General features: G+C 36.0%; 1 protein-coding gene across 1 annotated transcript in view; it reads right to left on the bottom strand.

Moving 5' to 3' along the window:
• Positions 1 to 25,587, bottom strand: part of SPAG16 (sperm associated antigen 16) — a 906,896-nt gene that overhangs the window by 745,196 nt on the left and 136,113 nt on the right. The window contains exon 10 of the mRNA XM_024124705.2: positions 19,013 to 19,140. Within this exon, the coding sequence (XP_023980473.1) occupies positions 19,013 to 19,140 (128 nt within the window). The remainder of the gene's footprint in view (positions 1 to 19,012; positions 19,141 to 25,587) is intronic.

The raw sequence follows: 25,587 nt of genomic DNA, 5'->3' as shown, positions 1-25,587 counted from the left end.
GGGAGCGTTACCAGCTACCAGCTTCTTCAGTGTCGGCCTCAGCTGCAGAGGGCCACCTTGCCCAAGGTCATATCCTTCCAAGGGCCAGCAACTGAGAGAGACAGAGGTTTAAGGCATGACCATTTTAGTCCAGTGAGGGGCATAACCCCACTGGGTTGGCTGAGGCTTTGTCAGTTTTTCCCTGAGCCCAGTCCTTATCTCTCTCTTTCACAGCTATTGACAGGACCACCTCTAGGGATATGCGGCCAAGAGCAAATATTTTTTTGTGAGGCTCCTGTTTATATGTTGTATATATGTAACCTATAAACATATATGTTTACATGTTAACAATATACCATATATTGTTTAAATGAAAGATTTTATTTAAAATACATTGTCTCATGTCTCAGTATCCAGGCTCCATCTCTTCATGTTCAGATTCTGGAACTATCTTCTTGTTCTTTACTTTCAAATGTGCCATTCATGGCTAATTTCTTTTATCCAGTCATTGGAAAAAAGATAGCTATACTATTATGACTTCACAATGCCATCCCTCTTCAGAACTTGTTTATATTGAACAATATAGATATTCTTGGCTCTGCAGTTCTCTAATCAGTTTATTATTTGATGCCCACATTATTGCTCATGACAATACATCATCCATCGTGAATACTGGCTTCCAATGACAGTCTCAAGTGATACTGCGATGCTTCATTGACACTGACCACAAATGAAAGTCTTATGCAGAGCATGCAGAAAAGCATGAACAATAATTTATTTTGTGGTCATGCTAACTTTACCACTTGGAATGGTGACACATAAATGTAAAGCAACACATTACACCATAGAATTAGCATTAATGTAAAACAATACATTTTCAAACATGACTATTGTTGAACTCATTAGGTCATAATCAGTTCCACACACCACCACTAGCAGAGAAGATAGGCAGGGAGCCTATGACCATGCTACTCATGCAAGGAATGTTTGTCCTTTATCAGGCATGGCTTAAGGCTGACTCAGAAGCCTATAATATAACCACATGGATTACACAAAAGAAAGACCATCAACTGGAAGAGCCCATCGGCTCTGTGCAGCACAGTCTCAAAAGCCCTCAAAAAGACAGGCCCGGCCATCCTGGAAGACTGCCTGAAAGTATGCTTCCAAGCCTGAGGAGGAGATGGGTGACCATCCTTGGATGTTACAAACTAGGATTAGCATAGCAAGTCAGAAGATGGACAGGAGAGAACACATTCATAGATGGACAAGAGCCTACACCCAGATCCCTAAATTGTCCAATGTCCAGATTGAGACATGACCCCAAATCAGCATGTCAGGACCATTACAACAGCCCAATCCTGTGGGCTGTCTATGGAAGAATTACCGTATCAGTAAGCAAGAGCAATTTGCTGACCAGGCCACCTCCCTGGAACCAGGATCCTGATATTGGGGTCCTGAAAAGCCCCATAGGCACAAATTCAGGAGCTCCTCAGGGCATCTGGTTGAATCTACACTCAGCAGAGAGGATCAGAGAAGACCCCCAAAAAGGAGAAATGGGGATGCCAAGCATGTTTTCCAGCAGATGGCATTGTCAGCCCCAGACATTCTCAGATACCAAAGGAGGACTTAAAAATCTCAAGAAAGTCACTCCAAATGGTAGAACCCTCTGAGGCTCAGGGCAAGAGCAGAAGGCCAATTTGTCTGAGGATAAGGGTGAAACTGGCTGCTGATCCCTAATAAAGATACCCCAAACTCCTTTTGAGTAACTGCTTCCAGACAACACTGCTTTGAGAATAATTTATCTGGGAAGTTATGTAGAATAATCAAAAGTTGTTTAAATTATTAATAAAAGCAAAATTTGTGTGGATTGCTTTGTTGTTGTAGTTTTGAAAAATATTGTTTCCAAGAAGTCTATGAGCAAGGCAATGGGAATTAAGGCAGTATCAGTCTCCTAGGGCTGCTCTAACAAAGGACCACTAAGTGGGTGGCTTAAAAGAGAAGAAACATATTTTCTCACAGTGCTGGAGGCTGGAAGTCTAAAATCAAGGTGTGGGCAAGGCCAGCTCCTTCTGGAGGCTGTGAAGGAGAAACTGTCCTGTGACTGTCTCTTTTGACTCTCTCCTAACTTCTGGTGGTTGTTGGCAGTCCTTCTCATAACTTGGCTTGAAGCAGCATAACTCCATTCTCTGTCCTCATTGTCACATTGTGTTCTCCCTGTATGACTCTGTGTGTGTGTGTGTGTGTGTGTGTGTGTGTGTGTGTGTATCTCTTCTCTTCTTATAAAGACACTAGTCACATTGGATTTGGCCCATCCTAATCCAGAATGACTTCAATTTGATTACAATTGCAAAGATTTTATTTCCAAATACAACCATGTTCACAGGTACCAGAAATTAGGACTTTAACATATCTTTTGGGGGGACACAATTCAACCTGAAACAAAATTATTCTATAAACACACGTTTGCTCTAATTTCATTTTCTTACATAGATTCTACAGGAGAGGTGAATACAAAGACATTCTACAGAGGTGAAGAGAGATTGTTTCTAGGAGTAAATGTTAAAATTCTGAGACATAGTTTTAATTATAGCTCAAGGACAAAATGTTAAGTCAATAAGAAACTGTAAGAGGATGAGTTGGCATAAAATTACAAGCTTTATATTCAACATTTCAGGAATGTTTCTAATGTAAAAAGTGATAGTAGGTTAGAATGCACTAAATAAATTCAGAAACATGAAAATCAATTATGTTGAAACTTTTTCTATTTTTCCCATTTAATGAAAAAGCAACCATTTTATTTTCTTAAAAAAAATTCCCCCCACCTAATATAACCATTGCTCAATGTTTATACTCAAAGGTCAACTCGAAGGGAGCTTTTCTCACATCCCACACTACCTCACATTTTGCTTTAAGTGGCCCGCCTAATGTGATTATTATATTGCATTTGTAAGTATGTCACCCAACTAGACTTTGAGTTCTTTGAGGACAGGGACTGCCTTATTTCTGTAATTCCACCATCTATAATAATGCCTGACACATATTAATAGCTAATTAGATATTCTAGAATCAATTAATAAATGAGTGTACAAATCCATGATTGAAAGAACTATGAGTAATGATAAATCAACCTTTAACCCAGGGGCATTCCTCAGAAAGTAAAAAATGTAGATCATTTTCTTTAAAAGTAAAAAAGCTTTAATGTCAGTTCATATTTCAAGGAAAACAATGAAATGTTACAAAAGATCTTGGGCTTCATTTTGTTATCAAGCCTTAGTAAAATGTATGGGCACCTATTAAAGAAAAAAATGATTGGACCTTAGTGATGAATTGATTATTTTTATTATACCATTACTTAAATACACAAAAAACTAGGTATAAATTTCCACAGCTGATGTGAATTTGAGTATAATTTCATGTGAGCAAGAAATGTATCTTCTTTATCTTTCTCTGTCTTAACTGAGTTTCTTCTTTGAGCATAATTTCTTAGGTTGTCCCATTTTATAACAACACTGGAGATGAGACCATAAGAACCTAAATATCTTCTGGCTTTACAGGCATCACTAAAATAATTCATTAATAGTTCACAGAAGTCTCAATAAAAACTTTTGATTCCTGTTCTGTGGCCTGTTTTGGTTCAGTAGCTCTCTTTCTGCTACTTCTGTTCCATTATTGGGAACAGAGGAATCATAGGGCAATTCCTACTCCATGCTGAAGGGCTGAAGCTGTGATGTTGCCTGTCTAGACACACCATGCAGCAGTTTCTTTTCTGGCATCTTGTCACATCCCTAGGGTTATACTTAGGAAATGGGGCACAGATCTCTTGTATTCTTGGACCACGCAAAATTAGTTGGAGGTAAGGGAAAGGAAGTAGGCCCTGCTCTTAACACATTATGTTTCTCCACTGTGATTTAACTATTCCAGGAGGCTTTTCTGCTCACCTAAGGGCCAAAGTTCTCCTAAGTAAGAAAGATTCTCTTTTTCCTCTTTCTCTAATTTTCTGTCATATTTTCCCCCACTAGGCAGAAGTACAGCACCAAACTACTCCAACTGTGATAATGGCAACAGGAAAAAGGGACTGCCATGGTAAAAAAATCAGTTAATATTTCAACAATTTCTTTGATTCACATACTTTATGCTTGTGTTAGGCAGAGCAGATGCGCAAGCATGGATGGCTCAGGAAGCACTCCGTATGAGAGCAAGGGGACAGGAAGCTACTGAGGGAAGCAGGGGTTGGAAGTAGGGGTCAAAGTACAGAGGAATTCAGTTTTCATCTTTCCATAACAGGAAGCTGTCAATATGATAGTAAAATATAAACGCTACATGGTAGGTTTTCCTGTTTTGAAAGAATTTAGTGATTTTGGAGGATGAATTGGAAGTAGGAGAACTCAGTAGGAGGCAACTGAGTCCAGGTAAGAAATCAGGAAGACCTAATTTAAGTTAACTTTTACAATGATTCAAATAACATGGATACCTACAAATATAAACTACTTATTTATTGGTTGGATATTTATTTAGTTCATTTCATGATTATATACAAGTTATCTGTTTTGCAGAAAATAAGTCACCTTAGAAATTTACTTCGAATAAAAAATCAATTTACTTCTAGGGGATAAAATTTGAATATGATTATTAAGAGCCTTTAAAGACCCTTGATGCTGATAATAAGGGAACTATTATAATTTATCACATTAACACAGCTTTAGAACAGCATCTGTGATTAATCTAGAAAAATGTGTAGATTACTTATATTATCAAAATGATTACATCCATCATAGTAAAATAACTTAATGGGATTCCATTTTAGGAATGCATAATAATTAATTATCTGGGTTATTAGCACAATTAGCATAGACTTGTATCTGTATTATCATAAATAATTTCAATTTTATAAATTATATTTCACTTTAGATCTATGAGAACTGAGAAAGTTTAAAATTAAAAATAATGACATTATGTTAAGTTTCGATAGAACTAACTTTTTTAATGAAGTAAACCATAATTATAATATTTTTATATTATTTAGCCTAAACCTTCATTGAGAATGAAATATTCATTTAGGAAAGTCAACTGCATGGAGGGCAGCATTACAAGCGAATACCATGGGCCCATTTCCTCAGCAACCATGCACTCCTCAATAAACCACAATGTGAGAAATAATCTCTTGGTTTCTTTTGGACTGCTTATACTGAATTTACTATGGACCATCTAATTTCCCTATCAGCCTCTTTAAAATCCTCATATTATTGAACTCTTTGCAAAAGATCGGCCACTCCATCTTTTCAAATCTCTCTTCTAGCTTGGGTTTTGCGATACCATCCTGCCCTGGCTCTCTATCATACTCACAGTCAACCTGCCTGGCTTCATTCACTACTTCTACCTTCCTTTATAGAATCCTGATTTTGGTCCAGGTATTGAACTCTCCTCCATATAGCAATATGCTTTGTGACCAAAGCTATAAGGGAAAACTCAACAGTCCATGGTTGGAAGAGAGGATTTCTTTCTCTTTCCTATTGTGTATACATTTGCTGCTGCAATCATTTCATAAACATTAAGGGGATCAGCCTAATTATAAAACAGAAAGATGATGTGACAGAGATTCTATGTGCTTACTAACTTCAGCATATGTTGCCCAGTCTCCACTGAAGCTAATTCAATACCATATGACTAAGTTCTGGAGGTGTGTAATACTCCCAGGGCTGGCCATGAAACCCTCACAGGGATATTTCACTCTTTTTTCACTCTTCTCAGAACCTCAAAGGTCATGTGTTAAAGACGCCGGAGTTACAAAAGTAAATCCTAACTCGATGAGATTTCCTGAGTCAACGTTTGGAAAAAAGATGCCCAGGAAAGCTATCCAAATAGGAAAATCTCCATTGTCCATGTTTTAGTGAGAAAAAAAACTTTTATTTATAAGTCCCTGAAGCTCAAAATTGCCTAAGGACATGCATAAGAATGGAATATTGGGGGCAGAGTTATAAAAGAGATATCTGGAGAGCTAGCTTGGAGGTCCCTTTCTCAAAGTAGTACATCCAAAGTAGAGAATGACTCAGCCACATTTACCACACTACATGTTTGGAGTAGAATCAGTACATTTATATACCAGCTTATCCAAAAGTTTAGTTTGTTTGTTGTTTAAATTACGCTCTACCCCCTTTATATGCATTTCTTCCTATTATTGACTTTTCGATGCCATTGAAAATTTGTTTCATCATTGCAATAACAGATTTTTTTCTTTTTTTGCTACCCCATGCGGCTCGTGGGACCTTAGTTCCCCAAGCAGGGATTGAACCCAGGCCCACGGCAGTGAAAGCTCAGGGTCCTAACCACTGGACCGCCAGGGAATTCCTGCAGTAACAGTTTAACTCTGACTTTTATATATTAAAAGCCATTTTAGCTAATCAAGCTAAAATAGAATCTGTACTTCTCTGTAACAAAAATGTAATAGTATTTTATTTCATTTTTCTCCTAAACATGAAAGGAAAATTACACATCTATAATGTTTTATTGGGCTTCACAAATAAAACAAAACTTAGAATCAAAGTATTGTGAGTACAAATATTTTAATAAAAAATAAAAGTTTGGAAAAAATACACTATATTTTTATATTTATAGATTAGTTCCTCTATTTTATATAGCCCTAATCTATTACTTTGTCTATCAAAGATGAGACTAGAATGAACATGAGACCCTAAAGGAAACACAACGTTGTACTTTTGAAAGGTAAGAAGTATCTCCAGAATAATTTAAGCTTGATGGTAGAAAAATTTTAATTTAAAATACAGTACTAGGAAAGTATTACTATATCAAGGATAAGAAATCCCAGAGAAAAATGAACCATGATATAAAGGCCCTTTCTAAGCAGCAACAATCCACTTCGATGTGCTTTGGGTTTAAAGAAAAATTTTAAAATAAAAGAAATAATAATTATACAGTAGAAGAACCTTATATTTGTTTCCTTAAATCAAATTTTGCTTTTAGAACTAGTTTACTTCAAAACACTACAACCAAAAATGCAGGATTATAGTTTAAGAAGACACTAAGTGATTTATTTAAATATATATATTTTCTGAATCTGGAAACAATGGTATTTTCTCTGAAATTGGCCTTCAAATCATATTAGCTTTTGATTGATATTTCAAAAGTAGTGGCATTTGAAATTCATTCCTGCTCGAAAATCCAGGTGCCTACCTGAGCTGTCCATCCTGGTTTAGTTGACATAAAAAGCTAATAAAATCATATGAAAATGTTCTCTCCAGTCAGTCTGAATATAAGTCAACGTGTATAAATATCTGAATACCAAATAAGATAGCTTTGTGTGAAAGAAACAAATTATTAAAAATAAGTTGAGCTTTGAGGTTTAAGCTATGAAGAAAAGAAACACAGTGCTATGAAGGGAATAATGTGGATTATTCCCTAGTGGATCAGAGAAGTTCTTTCTGTATGAAACATACCTGAGAATTATGTATGGATAAACTGAGCTCATTGTATTCAATTTTTCATTTCCAATTCACTAATTAACTAAGGCCAATTTTGTTTTGTCACTATCTCCATGAAAAAGTGACTCTGTAATATTTAAAATGACTTGTAATATTGCAGGTATATTTTTAGACCAAATCAACTTGACCTCGCAGTGGCATTCAAGATTGTTGACCATGTCTCCCATTTAGTTTTCTATGACATATTGCTTTCTGAATTCAGTGGTCCTATCTGCCTATCCTTTTACTTTCTTCTTTCAAACTCCTTTTGACTTACTCATTAAATGAGTAATTCAAGCTCCATTTTAAGGCCATCTGCTCTTTTCCCTTTCCCTCAAACAGTTCCTCCATTCTCATTACCGTCATATATATATGAAGATGAATCACATTTTTAATCTTCAGTCTATTCTCACCTCTGAACTCCAGATCCATATTAGTTTGATGTCTCACAGGCACATACAACTCACAGGTATCACATTGACCACCTCCACCCAAACTTTGTCCTCTGTGAAATACACCACCAACAACCCATTTTGAGGTTTTACAGAGGACAATATAACAAAAGGCATGTACCATTTCTAAGAATAAGGGTATAGTTATATCGTCAACATCTAAAATATGCTTGTTATTCTATCCATTATAACCTCAAATTCCACTGAACATCTTTTAAGTTATAACCAAATAGAAAATGATAAACCATTAAAGGGCAATATATATTAAAACTGCTCATCTCTTTTTCTTCTCTGTTTTTGACCTTAATTCTTATAATTGCACTAAAGATTTCAGGCAAAGGTTTAATAAGTCATAGTGAATTGCTCGGAGATATTTATGAACCATGTTTATGATATGGTAAATATTTTGGTCTCCTCTACCCAGAAGTATTTATAGAAAATATCAACAGTCAGTCAAAGGCTGTGGGAATTCTAATTATTACTTTCATTTATCATTTAAATTACTGGAGAAAAGCACACAATGTGATGGATACTGTTTCTATTTAGTAAGCTTAAAGTGTAAATCATTTATTTTTCCTGAAGGTCTTGCTCCAGTCAAATGAATAATCTACTTCTCTATCTAAAACTGTCATTTCTTACAATGCGTTACTGTTACTTTTTTTAAAAATGAAGGAGTAAAGAATGATCTGATCTGAAAAAAGACTTAGTTCTAGAATCACAGAGGTTAGAGCCTAAGCAGATTGCAACAGAGATTCAGTTGGGACAGCAAGTCATACTGACCACAAATTAACCCATTTTTCAGTCAAACAGCATCAGAATTCAAAGATGAATCTCAATAGGTGTACAATACTTACAGGTCCAGGTTAGTAGTTGAAGAATGGCTTAATTCTATCTTTGTATGTAAAAGGGGCCCTGTCTCAGGTCACTACATTGGTGACAGGAGACCCGGTCAGAGGAAGAGGATAGAGACAGCAGATAGGCAGAACATCTACTGAGTATATATCATGCTCCAGGAATAATGCCATGTACTATTATGCAGACCATTTCATTGAATCCTTACAGCCTGGGAAGTGTTTTCTTTTTCTTAATCTGTTCAGGTCATAGACCAATGTCCTGAGTACATTTGACAAATGTTACCAAATAAATGGCTGCATGCATGATTACCTGTGGCAATTTTCTTTTTACTACACAATGCTAAATATTACAAGAGGACCTTCAAAACTAGTAACAGAGAAAACACCCAGAGACACTAGTTGGGACCCATGGGAATATACTACAACTTGGGGAACAAGGGACTGGTTAGCACTGATTACCATGAAACCTAGCAGAGATGGGAAACTGCATCATGTAGTTGAGACTTGTTCAGCGTCTATTCCTTTTAACAACACCAAGGCTTTTAATTTTTTTTGGAGCTGCCCACCCTTTATTATCAGTTATGTGGATTGATACCATCCCCATCTTAAGTACTGATTTTTTTATATCAGGATAGTGGCCATTTTCCTCGTCACAATATTCAACTATGGGACGGCACTTAATCCAACCAGCCAGTGAGACACGGGGTAGTACTTGCCTAAACTTGCAGGAAAGAGAATTTCCATTCTTTAAGAGCTATGGAAGGAGACACTTCCCTAGATGGTGTTGTGAAAGAACATGAAGTCTAGAACCACTTCAGCCATTTTGCTCCACTGAAAGGAGAACCTGGAGTCTGAGGATAATGCTGATACAAAAGGCAGAATAAACAAAAAACAGTGAAATCAGGTACTTAGTGATATTTTTAAACACTGAATTAAGCTTGACCTGAAGCCACTCCTACTTCTGATCTTCTCAGTTTATCGATCCAATAACTCCCTTTCATCTTTTAACCAATTTATGTTGTATTTTTCAGTCACTTTCAACATAAAGTATCCCAACTTATACTGGTAGCAGATGGGATCTCAGTATGGCTCAGCTGATAAGTAGTCTCCAAAATGGCCATCAGGAGAGTTATTTAATGAGTCCCAGTGCAGAAACTGACAGGGTGACATCAAGTGATACCTAAATTATAAGTGGATAATATAATTTTAAAAGTTGGCTATACGCATAGCACAGGGAGATCAGCTCGGCACTTTGTTTCCACCTAGAGGGGTGGGATAGGGAGGGTGGGAGAGAGGTGCAAGAGGGAGGAGATATGGGGATATATGTATATGTATAACTGATTCACTTTGTTATAAAGCAGAAACTAACACACCATTGTAAAGCAATTATACTCCAGTAAAGACGTTAAAAAAATAATAAAATAATTAAAAAATGAAAGTTGGCTCTAGAAATATGACTGCACACAAAATTTTCACTCAATCCATGCATTCATTCCTTCAACACACACAAGGCACCTCCTGTATGTCAGGGGCTATTCATAATCAGACACAGTCTGTTTCCTCAAGAGCCCTTGCTGAGGGTTTGGGAGACAAAAACATATAAATAAATCATCTTTGGGATTCAGTAGGACCTGTTCTATATGCCCCTTTATTATATTATGCATCTAGTACCAAGAGGGCAGAAAGGAGGTTTGATTTATAGGTGGGGATTTCTTTAGGTTTCTTGATATTTACAAATAGAAAAAGGAGGGAAATGCATTCCAGTCAAAGGAACATGGCTAAGACATGAACATCTGAAAAGACCATTGAGTCTAGAGCATAGTGGTATAGAGGCCAGCGGTACAGTAAGAGATAGAAAAACAGGCTGGAGCTAGATTGGGAAGAGCCAAGTGTGTCTTGAGGGCTTAAAATATAATTAAAAATTTTAAAGCAGAAATAAGATATCAGATCATTTTAGAATGATTACTATAATGGCAGTAAAGAGGATAAATTAAAGTTGAAGGACAACTGGAGGTAGAGAGACCAGTAGGAGGCTGTTGGGGGAGCCTAAGTGACAGCTGATGGACTGGGAGAAATGAATAGTGCACAACTCATTTTGCATACAGAATACACAGACTTAAGTGACTGATTGAATGTGATAGCAAGTGGTCAGGAGGACCTAAGATTCACAGATCATCTTAGGTAACTATATGGATGATAATGAATGACACAAACCAAAATGGGAGAAAGAAGAAGGTGAAGGTGGAAGGGAGAGGATGGTAGAAGATGGAATTGGCTGTGAGAACTACTAAGTTTGATGTGCTCACAAGATACGCAAGTTGAAATGTCCTATTTTATGAGGTACTCTGAGTTACTAGCGATTGCCTTGGGATGATGTCAGTAATTTTAAATTAAGGTTGGATTCAAAGTACAAATATTATTACATATGTTGGATGTATAAGTCTAACAAAAAGTTTTATTATTTCCCTTAGATTATAAAACACTATTGATAGTGGCCACATAAAAAATTGCCAAAATTAGTTTAAGATTTAAACCTACTGGCACAAGCACTGATATTTACAGCTCATTCACCATATAACTATGAACAGCAAGAAAAAAATAAATTATGGGATACCATTCCACGTGCATCAATTTAGCACGGATTAAAGACAAGGTCTTGGCAAGTTTAGGTGAGACACCCCAAGTAATGACAAAAATTGCTGAAACCACTGATTACTTGTACTTCATCAAATCTTGTCATCTCTATCTTTTAAACTGAATTATTAATATATATGTGAATATGATATAGTTTGAAACACTAAATAAATTGTTAAAAAGAAAAAGAAATATATTGATACTTGCCCTAAACCATCTTGCCTGACATTCTGTATTACAAAGACTAACCTTTGCTTTTAACTTCCATTTCCCTTTCTATTACACAGTAGATAACAGGAAATACTAGTAAGCAGCTAAGCAAGAAAGTAGAGTGAGAGATAGTTTCCATATTCATTGGAAAATTATTATTGCATTGTCATTCTATGAAATTTGACTTTCCTCATCATAATAGTATACTCCAGAAAAAGTTTTATGTAAAAACTGAAGGACTAGTTGTTTGTTTGTTTTTTTTCCAAAAAGTGAAGCAATGTCCTAAGGGAGACTAGCATAATTTCATTTTTACCAACCTTAGTTAATAAGTGGGATTTTCATGCATTGTTGGTGCTACACATAATTGCTATATATAATTATAACATGTCCAACAATACCTTCTTATAGGTCACTGTGGTTATTATTATGGATCTAGATAATTAAAACAGAATGAAAAACTGTTATAGCCCCAGAAGGGTAACTGTCGGTCTCTCTGTGAGTCTATGCAGCACTGGAACTGAAAATGCTTTGTGCATCATCTGTGACCAATGAAAAGACCTCTCCATAATTTTAGCTGTAAGTTGATCCACAAAACAAATCAGGGCACCTTCTGGAAGATGACAGCTGCTCAACAAATCCAAAGTGCCTAAACAAACTTAGTTTAAAGCTGAAGACAGATAGGTGCAAAGGCACTAAAGACAATCTGAAATAAATTGAAAATCTAATCTCCTAATTAGATGATGTATTTATTTATGGAACACACCTAAAAAGATAAATGGGTCATAAAAATATATGTTTACATTTACTGTAAATTCATGTACCTTTTCCTTCTTAAAAGTTTAGGCCATAAATATTATCATTATTTAATGGAAGCTAACTGAATACCTTAGTACTTTGACAGTAAATTACAAAACCAGCAGAATATATCTTTATATTATAGAAAATGTTTTAAAGTATTCTGTACACTACTTGTAAGAAATGATTACAAATATTTTTATTTGCATATAATTATTACCCTTCTAAGGAGAATTTTTTGATGCTTCAAGAAGCTATAAGTTATTTTCCTTTGATAATTCAAAGTTTAAATATACACTTTGCTCTAATATATTGCTTGTCTGTTTGGGGATAAAAACAGCATAAAAATTACACTATGACTTAAGGTTATTATAAATATACATTGTAAAATACCAGTTAAATGTATAGTTATAAAAAGGATTTAATATTTAATTTGGAAACTCACATTTTAGAATATAATCGTGGTTTCTTATAAACATATATAATTTATAGCCAAAACAAGATGAGAAATATTGACCCATGCTAAAAAAATTACATTTCTATAACACCCATTTTTTTGTATTAAAAGCTACTTAGTCACTTTTTCCATTTCTGGTGACTGCTTCCATGGAAGTGCATGGAATAGTACTGACATGAACCTAACTACTTGCCAGGGAGCACACATAGCTATGAACTGTGTTTACAGGAGAATCTAAGGGTCCCATCCACATCTAAGTCCACTTGGAAGTTTAATAGGCCTCTCAAACTTAACATGCCAAACCCCACATTCCAAACCTGGCTCTCCCTTAGCCTTGAAATTAATGGCCACTCTATCTTCACTGGCTCTGACCATAAACCTTGAAGTCAACTCTAACTGCCCTCTCTCTCACCCTACATCTTGCCAACCCCAAAATCCTGCTCACTCTCTCATCAAAAAAGACAAATCTTACCACTTAGCCTCTATAACACTATCATGCTAGGCCAGGAAATCTTTACAGTTCTCTTGAATTATTGAAATAGTTCCTAACTAGCCTGCCAGCTTCTACCCTTAACCCCCATTGACAGTCTAATTTCCATACAGCAGTCAGAGCATCTTGTTGTTATATAAGCCAAATTGCATAATTCTTCTCAAAATCCTCTAATAACTTCCCAACATTCTCAGAATAAAATCCACAATCCTCTTTACTGTGATCTATAAGGCCCTAAGTCACACTCCCTCTGGTCCCCAAATACCTAACTTAGTTTTCTCCTCCTCTTCTGCAAGCTCACTTACTCTGTTTATACTGGACTCCTTGTTGGAACATTTTGGACATATTCCCACCTCAAGGGCTTTGCATTCGTTGTTCTCTCACCTCTAACCATCTTCCTTATTCTCTGAATGTCTCACTTCCTCACCCACTTCAGGTTTTCATTATGCATCACCTTCTCAGAACAGCCCTGGCCTCTGTGTTTAACCTCAAGCCACCCTCTATTCCATTTCCCTCTGTCTGCTTTGTGTTTCTCTATAGCACTATGGTCATCAAACATACTATAGCATATATGTGTTCACTACTGGTTTATTACTTGTTCCCTGTAACACATGTAAGCTTCCCGGGAACAGATTTCTATGTATTTAATTAATTGTCCAGAATAGTGTCTGATAAATGCTCAATAAATTTTTGTGGAATGAATGTGAAAGTACCTTCAGTCTGTTTTTTTTTTTTAATTCCACTCATCTTACAGTGCCTAACTCATCCATTTTCACAAAAATATACTGCATTAGTCACGCCAATTAAAGCAGTACCTCATGCAAAGCATGATGAAGGTTGGAGAACTCTCCAAGCACACATGACTCAGAGATTCACGTGCCTTCTAGCACACAGTTCGTCACTTTCAAAGTCCTCTGATTCCAGCTATGAGGATGAAGTCAGAGACAGCAGAGAATCCCAATGGAAGTCTTAAGGGTTAACACACTTCAGAAGACTGGGAGATAAGATCTTCCAATGGGCCCAGGGAGGAGGAAACTGAATTGGTGAGAATCTAGCCAGTCTCTGCCACCTATAAACTAGAAAAATACTAAGATTTCATGTACTTTTTCATTTTTATAAAGTACTTTAAAATTTATGCTACATGTCTACTAAAAACCATGATGGAAATAAAGTAGAATGATAGGACTGACAGTAACTGGAGGAATGAGGAGTAAAACATTAGTTACATATTTCAGGAACTGCCTCTCCAAGGAGGTGATATTTGAGCTGAGATTTTAGAGATAACAATGAGCCAGGTGTGCACAAACTGGAGAAGTAACAACACAAGTAGGGGGAAGAGCTAGTGTAAAGACCTGGGGGCAGAGAGAAGTGTGGCATGTTTGCAGAATAGTGAGAAGACGGGGTAGCTGAGAGTCCTGGGCAAGGGAGCAGGGGAGAGCATGTGGTCACACAATGGGAGGAGGGCAGGAGTCCCAACTTGCAGAGCCTTGTAGGCCTCAGTAAGAAGTTTGGATCTTACTTTAAAACAAGGGGAAGACATTATTGTACCAAAAGCAGTGAATCTTATCTGATTTACATTTCTAAAAGATCAGTTTGGCTACTGTGAAGGAAGTGAATTACTGTAGGGTAAGGTGGGGTGAATTAGTAGGCTTTTGCAATAGTATGAGAGATGGCCATGGTAATATAGACAGATAGATAGAGAGAGAGAAGTGGAAAAATGTAAATATGTTCTGGAGAAAAAGCCTATCAGACTTACTCTTAGATTTAATGGTGGGAATCGCAGGGTGAGAGAATGAGTAGTTAAAACTAATCCTAGGCTTTTAGCTTGAGTAAATTCATATAAGTTTACATTTTGCTTTTGCAAAAGTGGGGAAGATCAGGAGACCCATTTTTCTGAGGGAAAACAAGAGTTCTTCCTGAGCATGATAATTCGGAGAAGCCTATTCGATATTCAAACTCAAGAGAGATGGCAATGGTAGAGATATTCCCAAGGTGATTATCTATCACTATATGGAGAGTGTTTAAAGTCTGAGCTTGGAAGAGGCCACCTGAGAAAGTGTAGACAGTGAAAAAATGAAGCTCTGAGGCTGAGTCTGGGGCAATCTATCAACTGGAAGTCTAGCAGAAGAGAAGCAGCCTGATGAGAAGACACTGAGCAGGACAGCCTGGGACTCAGCAGGAAGACCAGGACCATGCAAATAACGGGAGTCAGGAGAGTAAACGCAGAGGTGGTGGTTGTACTGACTGCAGCTGAGAGGAGAAGAAAATGAGAACGGAGAAGTGGCCACTGGTGGTGGACACGGAAGCAGGGAATGACTGACAGAGTTAGTTCCAGAGCAGAGGAAAGGAAGGGAGCTCCACTGGAGGGGAGAATGGAAGAGCAAGTGGAGGCTGTTAGTTCAGTCAGCACTACTGCCAACTTTTTTAGTGAAAGTGAGCAGAGCAGCTTCTAGGAAAACAGCATAGGTTTGGTGGGGGGTTGTAGGTTCAAGAAAAAATCTTTTTTTTAAACTAATAGGAGTTACTAGAGTATATTTTCTAGACTGATGACAACCATCCTGTGAAAGTAGGAGAAAGACATCTATTTCAGAACTTAAAAACTCTGTTAACTAATCTGATTTAAAATCCTTCTGGTTCTTCAACCTATGAAACTGCACTCTATAAAAATGCAAATTAGTAAGACATTAAAATTTTTTTAATTATCTGGAATTTAATATGCATTTATTTTATTATGACCTTGTTGGAAAAACATAGTAAAATACATTTTAATAAATCTGTGTTTTCCAGGGAAAGAACATACAATTAAGTTCTGCACTTAAACACAATCTAATTAATTATTTTAATATTTAAGTTTAAAGCAATTATCCTAGGTCAAGCTTGTCAGGAGAAAAAAGTATCTTGGCCAAACTCATAGGTTATATAGTTGTATGTTACTGGCGTATCTGTATGCTTGCTTGTAAAAATAGAAACTATTTCCTTGGGCTTTTTCTATAAAATACCTTGTGGTTCATTCACTGTTTTGTGGTCTGCTTTTCAGTTAACCAGACCTGACACAAAATTTTTCTCTGTGTTTCTCAAGGTCTCTGAGCCTCATCTGTGTGCAAGTGTGTGTGTGTGTGTGTGTGTGTGTGTGTGTGTCTGTAAGAGAGAGAGAGAAAAAATATATATATATACATAGAGAGAGAGAGAGAGATGGGGGAAAAACAGCTGAATCTTGGCATTGAAAGATGCTTTGTAAAACAGTTTATTGTTATTATTGATATTCTTTCATGATCATTGTCATTACTATTATTGTTATTTTGATGAAGTTAAGGAACCTATATACCATAGAGGAAGAACTTTATTTCCACTGATGGTAATTGAAAAACAAAATAAATAAATAAATTCACAGTTACTTATAAAACAAAAAACATTTTTTATTCTTTAAAGAAACGTAATTGAGTCAATAAACATTATACTATTAAAGACCTATAAAGTACCAAAACTTTGTGTGTGTATACAAGGTGGTGGGAGCGGGGTGATTCAGTTTTAAATTAAGAACAGAGAATACGAAATTATTTGAGAAACACTAGAAATTTACAGTTGAATTTTGTATTATGGCTAGTTAAGGATTGGTGGTATAGAATGAGAGTACAGAGAAAGTAGTAGAATAAAATAGGTGGGAAAGAGAAAAACAAACCTGTGACCAAGAAGAAATGGCAGTATAACGAAGCAGAAACAGACAAATTGGAAAAGAAGAAACAGGCAAAAAAAAGGCCCAGGTAAATGAGTTGGGCCAAAGTCACAGCTTAATTTTCCTTTGAGGTATGTTACACTAGAAGATTAGTGATTAGTTTTCTACTCACAATTCTTTTTTTTTTTTTTTTTTTTTTTTTTACTGCCTAACTCATAATGCTAGAATCTTCTCTCTTCATGGGCTAACTAGTGAAGATTATGACAGAGAAATTATTCCTTGGGTTGCAGTAGTAGTTATCAGGGCAGCTGTCTTTCCAAAGTCTGCAAATAAATTAAGCTGGAATCCAGACTTTGTTTTTGACTAACAGTCAAATGTTTCCCTCTTTCTCTTCTCCACATTTTCATTTAGTAAAAGCTTTTCCCTTAACCTCCACTTAATCGTTGGTCAACATTTCCCATTCTCTCTGTAAAACACTCTGGCTGTGCTAGCAGTGCCCTGACTGCTCAGAGCTTCCAGACCATGCCCCAGCAGACCAGCACAAGCCACTCCCACCAGCTAACGTCCACTATCACAAAGAGTCAAAGGAGTTTGTTACTAAACCTCATAAGCCAGTTGTGTTTACTACTATAATGTAATTAAAAACTAATCAAGGTGATGAAATATAAGTGTGATAAGCAGAATTGCTATCAATGAAAATTAAATTAATGCCATGGAAATGTGAGGAGATCATCTTCTGAGCATCTGAAGTTCTTGTTTCAGATTAAGAAAATCATAAAATTGAAATTGTTAGTGATGCATTATTGGTATAGCTTATGCAAGAAATATGATGTAGAATTCCAATCAACAGTCACTTAAGGAAAGAAAAAGCCATGGCCTTACATCAAAAGACTGGCATGTGAATGCAAATGAAGTGTTTTAAGTTGAAATAGAATACTTAAGGTATGAATGTATCATTATTACAGTTCCTTTTACTAACAGACCTTTTCCATTCATTAACCTACTGGTTTTGGTCATGGCAGAGTCTTGCTACTTGAAAATAATCAAACAAATAGGTCTTAAAAAGTAAATTATACATACAGTCATCAAGAGCAAGGTAAACTTTTCAAAATAAAACAAAACAAAACAAGAAAAACCTCACCACAGTTAAGTGTAGGTTATTAGAGTTGGTTAACACCCTCTTCTGAGACATTTTTCCTCATTAAGCATAAGAGGAGCAATTACATAATGTTTGCTATACATTTTTGTACAAATTTCTTAAAAATCAATAATATAAACTTGGGATTATATGAACAAATACAAGAAAATAATGTTACTTACCTAAACCATAATCAAAATGATGTATCCATGATTATTTACAAAAGCTGACCACTTAGTAAAATTTTGAAGTACCATAGAAATCTATTGTAGAATGTATATTTATTGATTCTCCACAGAAATATTTTTCTCACTCTGAAGAGGAGTAGTATAAATTTTATAAGATTTAAAATGTTTCCTATGAATGTAAATATGAAGATTCATAAAACTTATTAGCAAGTAATAAGTTTTGCTTTTAAACTGATGTGATTATGGTTCACAAAACTCTGGTCCTCAAAACAAAACAAAATAATGTGTTAATGTGGAAAAAAACATACACTGATAAAATTTTAAGTAAAATAATCAAATGAAATGCATAGTTGCTGAGATCCTATTTTTAAAACAAATCCTACAAACCTCTCTAAAAACAATCTGTGCTTTATTTTAAGCCAGAACTGCAACCTCTACATTAAAAATGCACAGTAGTGCACTTAGGCTGTACTGCCACCAAGTGCCTAAACCAGTTAGTTTTGAGACTCTTGCAACAGCTTTAAGAGGATTCTTTCAGTGTTATAAGTAGCAATTTCAGAAACAGGCTAAGAGCAAAACACTTTGACCATAAACAGCTATAAGAGCATCAAAATTTAGAAATGACAATAAAATCTCAAAGGTATTAATAAAACATCAAGAATCCTACCAGCTCACTGGAAGTTCGTGAAGTCTAAATATGTTATTCAGCTTGTAGTCAAATTTTGCTGGACAAATATTTTCTTTGCATAAACACAGGTTTGGATTTGGTTGCATATCAGTGGGAAACTCTGAATCCTAGAGAAAAATATATAGCAAGAGTTCTGTGTAAAATAGACAACTCATTGCAAACACTGATACAGTTTTATTTAATATTATATTAGAACATAAATGCTACTATTATAATCCATCAGGATTTACCTTAAATTCCTTATTCCTGATTTTAGTTTTGAGAAAATATGTAAAAAACATAAAATTTTAAATAAGGCATATATCTACTTGCATAAATCTAAACTGCATACTACATGGTAAAAGTTACTTGAAAAAAATCCCCGTATTGAATTACAATGAAGCACAATATAGCATTGTCTTATATTATTGGTCTATTGTCCTTTTGCAATAAGTTTCCATCCTCAACAGTAACATCAACAAAATCTGTGATTATTTTTATACTCCTTTTGTCCTCTATAAATGGGGAACTAAACACATTTTAATTGGATAACAAAATAACATTTATTAATTGATAATTGTGGTTTTCTTTAAATCTGAGGACACAGGGCTAAATTAAAGGTACTTACTAAAGATAAAAAATTTCTGTCATAATCATTTTAAACCTCACACACATTAGAATCGACATCTGCCATGTGTTGGTCATTTCCCTCCCCACCCAGCAAACTCTAATGAGAGATAAAAGATCATTTTCAGCCCATGAGAAAGTGGTCTCTCCTCAGTGGAAAGAAGACATGCTATGAATAGCACTTAATTAACACTTAATGATGGATGGATTAATTGTTCAATTCTACACAAAAAGGAAGAAATCAATCCGCTTACCTTTAACACTTTAAAACTGCCTTTAAAAGAGGGAGACATACTATTCATTTGCACACTCATTCATTTATTCAAAAAATATTTACGAGTGCTACTTTATCCCAAACATTATTCTAGGCATAGGGAATCCCCCAATGAGCAAAGCAGATAAAAAGATTTGCCCTTGTGGAGGTTACATTGCAACAGATTCTTTATTATATCCTCAGAGTTGGAAAATGATAAAGTCAATTTTCATAAATGAAGTATTTTTCTGATCAAGAAAGTAATATACATCCTTATAGAAATTTTATGCATTTTATAATATTACAAAGAAAAAAATTAAAATTATTCTTACCACCCCAGTATAATTACTATTATCACTCTGGTTTAAGAATTTGTCTGCCTCTCTTTCTCAGTTTTTACAAAACTGGAACCATGCTCTATTATCGACCCTCCATTTTTCATTTAACATTATATTACTGCATTTTCACAGTATTTAGTCTATTTTGAAAGAATGATAAATGTCATATTTTACTTAACATCAGCTATATTTGTTTGTCTTATGATTATCGATGCTGTGAACAGGGTTTTCTGTCTATAAATCTGCACTCTACTGATTACATCCTTAAAGCACAGTTTAGAAGTGTAAATAAATAATAATCCAAATAAAATTAACATTTAACAAAAAACATGATACCTCTTCACGGATTGCTCTTTAGAATTGTTACATGAATTCACACCCCTGTCAGTTATATAGTAATATATACAATGTACCACATCTTTGCTATGGGCACACTCACACATGCACGTATTTCTTTCTCTTACGAATATTTATTATTGAGTGTCTATTTCAGGGCAGGCACTGGTTTCAGCTCTTAAAATATATCACTGACCAAAGTAGACCTTGTGGAACTTGCATTCTAGCATGAGGACGTCACAAACAATAAAATAATAAATATGTAATTACATGATAAAAAGTCTGAAAAAACTGTTGCTAATTCGTATATAAAACTATTTCATTGGTGTTTTGCCAATGAATTGATTAGATTAACTATTTTTGTATTTCTTTTTGTATTTCATTTTCTCTCAACTGTATATTTATGCCTTTTGCCCCTTTTCCTATTGTTGTGATGGTACCTCATTTTAATAATATTGCTTGGGCTGGAAATGGAGGTAGGATAAATTATTATGTTGGAAACCAGCAAGGTGGAGCAGGATCCATCTGAGTATAATTTTTTGACTACTTGGAAATATCTAGAACCATAAACTTATTATCTACAGCAACTTGTATAACCACTGTTAAACCGATCATTATATAAAACTAATACAAGGCATTTAATAAACCTAATCCACTACAACCTGTTTGATATATAGGGAAATATAATAATAACTGAACAACTATTTTAAAAGAAGATTTACAAGAGCAGTAAAAGTCTAGTAACAGCAATCTTACCTAAATATAGATGCACTTGCAGAGGCAAAACGTTAAGACCCTTTATAACCCAGCCTGTATACCGAAACATTCCAGGAGACAATAGCCAATAAATTGGCAGGCACAATCAGAAAGGTAAATACAGGATACATAAATAAGGACAGTGCATAGAGGAAAGAAAATAAATCTTAAAACTATTCTTTCAAGCTACATAACCATTATCATTCCTTTGTACTGACAAGGCACAATTCGAGGGCAAAGCTAAACTCTCAGTAATGAGCTTTGACAGGTCAATGGTCTCAACTCTGAGGACATGTTGAAATTACCATATAGCTTTTTAAACCATACCAATACCACCAAGCCCCATCCTAGACCAATTAAGTAATAATTTATGAAAGAGAGGCTCTGACACTGGTATTTATTTTATTTTAAAGCTCCCCATGTGAAATAAGGGTCAGGATTGAAAATCTTGGCTTTTCCTCACAATTCAGCTTTACTACATACTAGTATGTGAATTTAGTCAAGCTACTTAACAAACTTTCTAAGCTGTATTCTCCCACCTGTAAAATACAATCAAAATCATACTGAATTCATAGACTGCTATGAGGATTAAGTGAGATGATCTCTGTAGAGCACTAATCACATGCTTGGCACCGAATAAATCCTTAATAAACATTAGCATTTCTGTGTTTATTATTGCTGCAACTAGTGGCACATGTTAATTTCAACTGGTGAGTAAAAGGTGAGTAAATTCATTGAGTTACTTCATACTTTACTTATTACAAAATACTCTATCTTAATCAAGTTCCAGGATTAATTTCTCCTGGTATGCTGATTACAGCAGACTTTACTATGACCCAACCTGTCGGAATACAGTCTCATATCTGTTAACTGCTGGATATCTCTCTTCGTCCCAGGATCAATAATAAAAGGAGTCCTTGCTTCACTGGCCAGCCAGTTGAGATTAAATACAGCCTTGCTGCTTGTATTTGTAGGATGAAACACCAGATGGGTAACCTTCTCTCCATGTCAGTGATATATCAGTTAGGCATCCCCTGTATCTATCCTTCCATTGAGCTAACGTTCATGGGAATTGCCCAGAACAACCTTGAATCTGAAGCTCAAAATTATTCACTCAGGCATTCACTTAACATTTGAGTGTTTACTTTGTGTCGGGCATTAGTGTAGTTTACCAGACCACAAATATAAATACAATACACTCCTTCCTTTGCAAGGACTCAGTCTCAAGAAGAAACAATATAAATGAAAAGAAAAGCTAGAGTAGAAATATGCAGAAGATATTAAGGTGAAGAAATAAGCAATAAAACTATTGGAACGAAGTAGATGAAATTATCATAAGTTGCATATATTGTGATTACACTGATAGATGATAGAGACAGATAATGTGTATGAAGCCAAATGGAAAAAGGAACTATAAAGAGGCCACATTACTACAAATGTACTACAAATTATAAAAGTAGCAACCTTCATATATGCAATGAATGAACAGAAGATATAAAAGAAAAATATTTCATCAAATCTAGCAAAAATAAAATATCCAATACCTCATAGAACACTAATAAGAAATTTACTAAACCTACAGAAAGAAAAACACACTTTATTCAGAGATATAAAGCAAGGGCTGATTTAATAGAGATAGTCCACGGACTCAGATAGAAAGTCTATTAATGAACTTCAGAAGTTTGATTTAAATATTTAATTCAATTCAAATAAAAACTTCAGTGTAAATTTTGAGGAGTCTTAGAAAATTATTCTAAAATTAATCTGGAATAACAAACCAGGCAAAATTGCACTGATAAATTGCAATATCTCCATTTTACAGCTGAAAAAACAAACTCATAGTAATTAATCCAAATACAAACAAAAAGTTTAAGTATAAATGACTCCAAATCTAACAATTTTTCAACTATTACAAAATGATTACTAAACAAGAATGGAATATTTCCTTAATCATTCAGTTATCAAATTGAATAAAGACATATTTTTTGATAATATAATAATGCAAACTGTTGGACAAGATATGGACAAAAAATATTCTCTCACTTGGGGTGAGTGTAAACTGATTTGACTTTTCAAAGAAATATCTATCGAAATAAAAATTGACTTGGTAATTCTACACCTAGGAATTTGCCTTGTGGATATTCTCACAAAGTTTCACCAAATTACATACACAAGTTTTCTTTTCTATTTATGTTTTTTATTTGTTTTTGTGATTTGCTTTTGTTTTCTAATACACAGCATTTCTTACAATATAAGATATTAAAAGCAATCTAATTGTGCATCAATACCTTGATTTACTTTAAAAATTATTGTACTATTCTGGTGTACTACCTTTAAATAGAATGAGGTACATGCAGTGCTGACATAACCCTAGTGCACCAGTATGGCCCTGTCAGTTGTTAAAATACTGAAAGATATTCATACTACTTGGAAAACAGCTGATACCCTGAGCACATACTCCATATTCCTCTCACCCCCACATTCTAGCTCCTTCTATGGGTACAACACCTGCCCCTGACTTATTCATTATATTGCCTACTTAGGGTAATTTCTGGCACACCTGGGGCTGCAGGACCATTCTCCCACCCTACATCCAGCATCCATTCTGATTGGTCAGTGCTTATGCTCTAATGGTTGTCAAACATTTTGAATATCACTCTAAATTTATACATACTTATAAAAAATTAACTATGATATATTATTAACTTAAAAAATTTACAGAATAGCATATAAGGAAAATCATTCCATTTTTATAAAATAAAAACAGGTTCTACATAGGTAAGTGCTAATGTATCTGTAAAACATTTTTAGAGAGAGACAGAGAGAGCAAGAATCTTAACAGTGGTCACCGGGATGAGATCAAGATGGCGGAGCAGGAGGATGTGGAGTTCACCAACCACCATGAACACATCAAAAATTCATCAACATGTAGAGCGATTCTCATTGAAAACAAACTGGAGACTGGCAGAAAGACTCTTACAAAAACAACACTGTAAGAAAGATCCAGACGTAGTCAGGTAGGAAGGTAAGAGAAGTGATCAGATCGGCACCTGAGCTCCTATGAGGGGACACAGAAGAGGAGCGAGATTACACAAGCTTGGCAACCCTTCCTAAGGAGTGGGCAGTTGAAACCCCATATTGGGTGTCCCAGCCCTGGGGTATGACGCCAAGAGGACAAGTCCCCTTAGCTGGTTTGAAAACCAGTGGGACTGACAGTGGGACTATAAGAAACTTAGACTCTGCTTGTGAAAAGTGCACACATGCTTGCTTACTCCCAAAACAAGGCAGAGGAAGCAGACTGAAACTGCCCAGGACTTGGGCCAGTTTCCCACAACTGCCCTGGCATGTTCCTCAGCTTGAACTGAGAACTGGCTCCCATCCCTCTTGCTCCATGGTGCAGCTACACACTAGGTTGACGGCTGCCACAGGCAAGGAGAGTGCACAAATGTGGGGGACGGAGCCAGCTCAGACCTGACAGAGCATCCAAATGGAGTGAGGGCAAACATTACTGGTGTTCATAAGGGCAGGAGATGAGGAGTGGTCTGGAGCTCTGACTGGTACCAGGACCACCCTACCACATGCCCCAGCCCATGCCAAGCACCTGCTCTGGCCCCTCTTGCTCTATAATGCAGCTCCCCACTAGGGCAGAGGCTGCCACTTCTAAGGAAGGTATGGAGTTGTGGGGGGAAGGAGTTGACTCAGACCTGACACAGCATCTGAAAGGGGCAAAAGAAGCCATTACTGGCATTCGTGGGGGATGGCCGATCGGGAGTGTTCTGGAGCTCTGACTGGTGCTGGGACCACCCCAGCCTGCACGTCGGCCCATGCCAAGCTCCTGCTCCAGCCCCTCTTGTTCCAGCAATGCTCCTCTCTGGACTGAACATGTCAATGCTTGGGGCAGAGAGCACACACTTCGAGGGAACAAAACCAGATCAGACATGAACACCAGGGCTTCTGCTCCAGCAACATGGGATTCAACCCACCCCCAATATGGTGGTGTTGGCTATGGAACAGAAAAGAAGCCCCAGCTAACATCTGGCTCTGGTCCTAGCTCTTCCATCTCCAGTCCTATCTACTACCAATGTGATGGCTGCTAGCACACACTGAATGATGACATGACTTCTGCTCACTTCAGATTCAGCTCTGCCACCAAAGCCATTGGACACATGCAGACTATATAGGGATAGTCCCACAGAAGGACAGGAATATGTAATTAACTGTTTGACCTAATTTCATAAAGATGGAGAAATTAAGCAAAATGAGAA

This window comes from Physeter macrocephalus, chromosome 2 (genome assembly GCF_002837175.3).
Source record: "Physeter macrocephalus isolate SW-GA chromosome 2, ASM283717v5, whole genome shotgun sequence".
NCBI lineage: Eukaryota > Metazoa > Chordata > Mammalia > Artiodactyla > Physeteridae > Physeter > Physeter macrocephalus.
Note: the sequence above shows the minus strand (reverse complement) of the source record. Positions and strands in the feature narration are given on the sequence as shown.